The following is a 5,964-nucleotide window of genomic DNA, read 5'->3' as shown; positions in this document are numbered from 1 at the left end:
AAATCCAGGAGATGAGGCTCTGAGCGCAAGGGGAGGGGAGGAGCCACCCACTCTCATAGGGATGGTTTCTCCCAGCCAGCCCTGCTTGAAACCCAGCAGGCAGGGCACTGTAGCTCCCACTCCCCACACCCCCCAGGCGCCTTTCACGTGGCAGGGCCTCCTGCCTCCTCTCCGGGACAGTGCAAAGATCAGGGGACAGGATGTTAAACCCCAGGTGGTCAGGATGCCTGCCTGCCCCCATTTTAACCCCAAGTGGACCCCTGCTTCCCAGTGTCCCCATACACAGTGAAAAAATAGAAACTGGGGTATAAATAATTTATTGAAATTGGGGGAATAAATAAACTATGCGGGGAGGGTTACAAATAACTGTAAAAATCATTAACATGTATATACACAGAGGCGTTTCCGGCCCCGGGGTGGAGCCGAACGCGGGTCGGGGGCGACGGCTGCAGCAGAGGTGACCCTGTACCGTCACCCGGCGCCCCCCAGAGGTAGATGGCGTTTTTACAACGGAGAAAACCACGTGGTCAGGCGGCTGGGGCGCCTCGGGCAGCTGCAGCTGTTTGTCTCCGGATCCTTAACCCGCGCGGTTGGCTTCCCCGCGAGTGTCCGCGGAGCTGCACCCCTTGCACGATCCTCTGCACCCAGGGGCGGTGGGCGGACAGGCTGATGTAGACCCCGGGCCGGTTGCGCTCTGCACAGCCCTCGCCCCAGCTGATGATCCCTGCCAGCAGCCAGGTGTCTTCGACCTGGCACATCAGGGGGCCTCCAGAGTCGCCCTGCGGAGGAGGGCAGGTTAGGGACTCACGTGGGACAGGGAGTGGGGAGAGCCCAGATCCTGACACAGCGGGTGGCAATCAGTTCCCTTGGGGGGGGGGCATTTCACCCTCCCAGAGAAGGCCGTGGCACCCAAACTCCATCCACCTAGGCCAGAACAGCAGGGAAAGACATGCCTCCAGGGCTCACTTCTGATGACAAGCACACTGCGAGACCTCCTCCCTCACAGGTGAGGCGGGGAGTATTGTCATTTGAGGAAACTGAGGCTCAGAAAGTAGAAATGACTTGTCCAAGCTGCCGACCATGGACAGCAGAGTAGGAATTGTAACCAAGTCTCACAACATACAAGCCCAGGTGTTGACCATCACACTACCCTGCCATCCTCCACCACAGTGACGGAGTTGTAGCTGGCCCTGGGGACCAGGACGTGGGGCCCCCTCAAGAGAATGCAGGCTCCCCAGGAGCGGGGTCTGGACACCTGACATGCTCAGGATACACTAGATGTATGAACAGATGGATGAGTGGCTGAGCCCAAGCCAGTTCCGAAGGCACCTATGGGGGTGCTGGTCACAGCTGATTCTGGGAGAAGCCCTGCGGTCAGTGACAGAGCTCAGTAGAGCAGGGCTGGAAAGAAGGTAGGGTGCTCACCAAACAGGCATCCCGCTCCCCTTCCAGGTAGCCGGCGCACAGCATGTCCTCAGTGATAGCTCCCTGCCCAGCTCCCCGCCAGTACAGGCGGCCACAGATTTCTGAGTCGATGATGGGAACCTTCAGCTTCTGTAGGGTCTGAGGGTGGGCCAGGGGTACTGGGAGCAGGGAGGAGAGAGTCAGGCTTGGGAAGCTCTCCTGGTTGCCTTCTCTCAATTCCCTCCTCCATTCCCCTCAGCCGTTTCTCAAAGGCTACTAGATCAACCGTCAGGCTCTCCCAAGATGCTTGTGAAAAACCCAAATTCCAAGGTTGCACCTCTAAACCTATTAAATCCAAGCATGAATTTGCAGCCTGAAGCTCTGAATTGTTAACACGCTCTCTGATGCCCACAAAATGTTTAGAACCGACGATGTAGGCTTGTCCTGTCTCAGGCACTACTTTATTTAGCATGGAGACTGTGGCAGGTTAAGTGTTCGATAAATAACCATTCAGTGTTGAATGTCATCAGGGCTTGAGGAAACCCACACACATACACACACAGCCTGGAGGGATTGTAAACCCTCACCAGTCCACAATTCTAGTTCTCACAGGAGACCCAAGGGAGAACCATGGGGAGGTTGGATGCAACCTCAGCATCAGACACCTAAACTGGTGTCATTTCCCTTAAGCCTTCTGGAATCTAGTTCAAGTCCCATTTTTCTCATATACTTTGTCCTTCTTGTGTGTCTCTCTCTTGTCGCTCTGTTTATCTACCTATCTATATTTTCTGTTTCACTGCCTCTTACTTCATCTAATCTGCTTCGTGTTTCTAAATGGTGTTTTCCAAACCTCCATACTTAGTTCGACGATTATATCTTACAGTTACAGAGACTGTATTTCTTCCTGGGAATTTTGCCTGCAGTTATGGCATGCTGCCACCAGGGGTGCCTATTCCCATTTCTCAGGGCTGTTTTTGTATTGATGGTATTTTCCTTGGCCTCCACATATGCCTCTTTTCAGCCATTCCTAGATCACTTAATAGCTTCGTTGATCTGGCTGCTGTTGCCTCAGAACAAAAAATGACCCAAAATTGTCCACCTAGGCTTCTATGATGTCACATCTCTGGATTGCAGCTCATCTTTTTGTCTGTCTCTGACATATATTGCCTCTGGCCTCTATGTTTTGCTACCATGGCACTTATGTCTCTGAGTGTCTACCACGCTCTGTCCCCATCTGTTCCCATCTGTTCCCATCTGTCCCCAACCACCTGGTGGGGGAAGAAACGCACCTCCATCAGAGATACTCCCCCAGCCTGCAATCCAGCAGTCGGTGTTCGGAGGGAAGTGGACGGAGTAATCAGGCAGACAGATGGGCAGGATTCGCTCAGAAAATTGGATGGGATGCTCGAGGCGCACCAGGGCAATGTCCGCACGGGAGCCCTCCTTCCAGGAGTACACAGGGTGGGGCTGCACCCAGGCAATACCCACTTCTTGGGATCGCAGGCCAGGGTTCCCCAGCTGCCAGGCGCCCAGCAGCACGGAGAACTGAGTTGGCTTGTTCAGAGTGCTAGAAGAAAGAGAGAAGGGAACAGAGTCAGCCAGGAAGCATGGGTGGCCAGAAAGGGTCTGGGAGGGGGTCTGGAGAACTGCATACACAAGGAGGCCCATGAAAGAAAAAGAGGCTTCTGAGAAGAAGCAGGGTCCCTCCAGAGGGGTCTCAGACTGGACCAGGGCCTGGAAGCTGGGGCTATGTGAGGAGCCTGGGTCTGGGGCAGGAAGCTGGGGACTCAAGTGGAAGAAACTGGCTGTCATACTCCTTGAAGCAGTGGGCAGCGGTGACCACCCAGCGGTTGGTAAGCAGGGAGCCTGCACAGTGGTGGGTTCCGTTCTTCTGGATGCTCACGACCCAGGGCCACTCAGCGTCGGCACTGTCCTCGCCACCCACGATCCGGTTCAGCTGCTGGGGCTTCCCACAGGCTGGGGGGACTGGCGGAGGAAGATCACATTTTCTGTCATTCCCTCAGCACAGTCCTCTTCCCTTTCTATTTTCTCTTCACCATCCTCGAATACTTAGGCCCGTGCTCCACCGCCTCTCTCTCTGCCCTCCTGCCCTCCATGTACCCCCTCCTTGGCTATTTTTTCCCCGCCCTGTCCTTCCTCTGACTGGCCTTTCCCCCTTCACTTGGTTCTCAGCCTTGCCCACGACTCTATTCCTTTCGCCTTCCACCTTCTCAGCCACTCGCCCTCCTGGGCTCCAGCTGCACTCAGGCCTCTCTTCCGTGTCTCGGTCTCTGCTCTGCCCTCTGGTTCCCATTTCCTGCCTTCCCTCCAGCTCAACACCCTCTCTTGCCCCACTGCCCCCTCTGACATGCTCCCCACAGATAGACACACAGACGCTGCTCTCCCCTTCAGGCTTCCTCCATTTCCCCTCCCCTCAGGGCAGTTCCTACTCACCAGGAGTCTTGGCAGCATTGATGGTGGCTGAGGACAAGAGAAAGAAAGGGTCAGGCCAGTGGAGAGGCCCCATTGTCCAGTGAAGAGGCAGCCCCCCAATGTCCAGTGGAGAGAAGCACCCCTCTCCGTGCTTAGTAACCCTATCCAGTCTCTCATTCCTGGGTCTCTAGGCCTTCCTGGGAGAGGCATTTCCTGGAGCCTGGATAAGGCAGACAGAATCTTCATGCCCTCACTCTAAGTTGAGCCTTACCCCTCCCTCCAGCTTCCTGTCCAGCTTGTGCCCAGGATCCAAAGAACCTGCTGATAGACGAGACACCAACTCCTGGGGCGTCTCTCACTGAAAATAAGGGGCACACATACCTAGCCCTATCAGGCCTCCTCCCCCAGACCTGAGTCAATGACCCAGACCTCTCCCTCGCTGCCCCACTGCCGCAAGTTCAAGGCCTGGATACTACCGTCATAGGAGACCAGAGAGATAGGAGGGAGGGAGATGATAACAACAATGAATTTGTTCAATAAAAACTAACAGAGCTGAAGTGTATGAGCCCTCTTAGTGCCTCCCTTCAATGTTCCATTTAATCCTCACAGCCACGAAGAAAAGTGATGCACGGAGCAGTCAAAACAAGACAGTGAGAGGAGAGGAGAGGAGAGGAGAGAGAATGAATACAAGCAGCAGAGGATTTGGGAGGCAGGATCAGGAGGGCAGGTGGCAGAGTCGAGAGGGAGGAGGAGGTAATCAAGGAGGGGCAGAGAAGGAATGAGGATAAGAGGGAGGGGCAGCAGGTCCCTGGGACTCACCAGTAATAGCCAGAAGCAGCAGGGAGGTTAACATCCTAAGACGGCCCCCACCCCGGGCTGGAGAGGTTCTGGAAAGGAGCATGGTAGTTGGGGTGGGGTCACAGCTGGGCAAGCTGTGCTGGCTGCCAGGAGTGTGCCGAGTTCTCTGCAGGTCACCCCAGGTTTTATCCTGGGAGGTGGAATGCTGTCAGACCAGTCCCCCCAGTGAGTGGCTCAGTCCCTGCCACCAGGGGCTGTATGTCATTGGAGGGGGTGGGGCTGCTGGGAGGAAATGAGCCGTTAGAGGAACTGGGGGCTCTAGCTGAGACCCCTGCCTCAGGTCTGACCCGACACACTCAGACTCTGGATCTTGGGCTCAAGACACCCCTGGCTCCAGCTGTGGGCCCAGGATTTGGCCTCTAGAGAAGCAGGTGAGGGGACCTAGGCTGTGGCCTTGACATTGACTAGGGAGGGTTGAGGGGGCAGAGAAAGGTCTTCACAACTTGAAAGGAAGGGGATCCAGGCGAGGAAGGGCAGGTGCTTGGACCCAGGGCCTGGGTCCATAGCAGTGAACAGTTCGGGTATGGGGTGTTGGGGAGGCCCTAGGGCCTTGGGGAGATGGGGGCTGACAAGGGGGTTGCCCAGAGGCTCAGTCACAGCTCCTGCCTCCAGGGGTTGGCCGTGCAGGAGGCTCTGGAATCCCGTTAACCCACTTACTGGAAAGCTGTGAATCAGGCCCACAGTGGCTGCCCGTCCTGGGGCCACCTTCCTGTGGGCCCTGTCACTTGGAAGCCGGACAACTCACCCTTCACCGGGACTGGGAACCTGGGTGGGGCCAGCCAGGTGCTCTAGTGCCTGAGACTGACAGTGGCTGCCTGGGAAGGGCTGGGGGCTGAATCTCCCCTACCCAACCTGGTCCCTGAGCTCCTGGGATCCCCTCATAGAGAATCGAAGGGCCACTGGGCTGCGATCGCTGGGGGAGCCTAGGTCAGGAGTTGGACCTGAGGTGCTCCCTGCCTCTAGGAACCTGCCATCTTGATCTTGGAGTCCTCCAACCCTGAGGGCAGGTCTTCCCTGACTCAGCGCCTGTGCTCCCTACACCCCCATCCTAAGCAGGAGGAACAGGCTTCCTCCTCCTCGAAGGCAAACATGTATCTTTGTCCCTTCTTTCATTTAATCGACAGACCTCAAACTGGGCCCTTGTTATGCCTGGGGAGGGGGCAAGAGAAGTAACAATAGCAGTTGACGGAGTTTTTAGTGCATCAGGCATCATCTCATTTAATCCTCAAATTCCCTTATTATTATTCCATTCTTCAGATGAAGAAAACT

General features: G+C 55.8%; 1 protein-coding gene across 1 annotated transcript; it reads right to left on the bottom strand.

The window, feature by feature from the left end:
* Positions 1 to 253: 253 nt before the first annotated feature.
* Positions 254 to 5,257, bottom strand: LOC120620283 (brain-specific serine protease 4-like). Its single transcript, XM_039885059.1, has 6 exons — positions 4,657 to 5,257; positions 3,859 to 3,885; positions 3,219 to 3,390; positions 2,694 to 2,971; positions 1,426 to 1,583; positions 254 to 779 (listed from the first exon to the last, which is right to left on the bottom strand). The coding sequence occupies exons 1-6, from the start codon at positions 4,736 to 4,738 to the stop codon at positions 528 to 530; spliced, it is 969 nt and encodes a 322-aa protein (XP_039740993.1). The 5' UTR covers positions 4,739 to 5,257; the 3' UTR covers positions 254 to 527.
* Positions 5,258 to 5,964: the final 707 nt, after the last annotated feature.

Source organism: Pteropus medius, unplaced genomic scaffold (genome assembly GCF_902729225.1).
Source record: "Pteropus medius unplaced genomic scaffold, Ma_sr-lr_union100, whole genome shotgun sequence".
In the NCBI taxonomy this organism is placed as follows: Eukaryota; Metazoa; Chordata; class Mammalia; order Chiroptera; family Pteropodidae; genus Pteropus; species Pteropus medius.
This window is presented reverse-complemented; position numbering and strand designations above follow the sequence as displayed.

Coding starts and splice junctions, on each gene's coding strand:
- LOC120620283 (XM_039885059.1), bottom strand. CDS start 4,738: ATGCTCCTTTCCAGAACCTCTCCAGCCCGGGGTGGGGGCCGTCTTAGG. Junction 1,584..2,693: donor GGGGAGTATCTCTGATGGAG/GTGCGTTTCTTC, acceptor CCCTGCTCCCAG/TACCCCTGGCCCACCCTCAG. Junction 780..1,425: donor GGGAGCGGGATGCCTGTTTG/GTGAGCACCCTA, acceptor CCTCCTCCGCAG/GGCGACTCTGGAGGCCCCCT.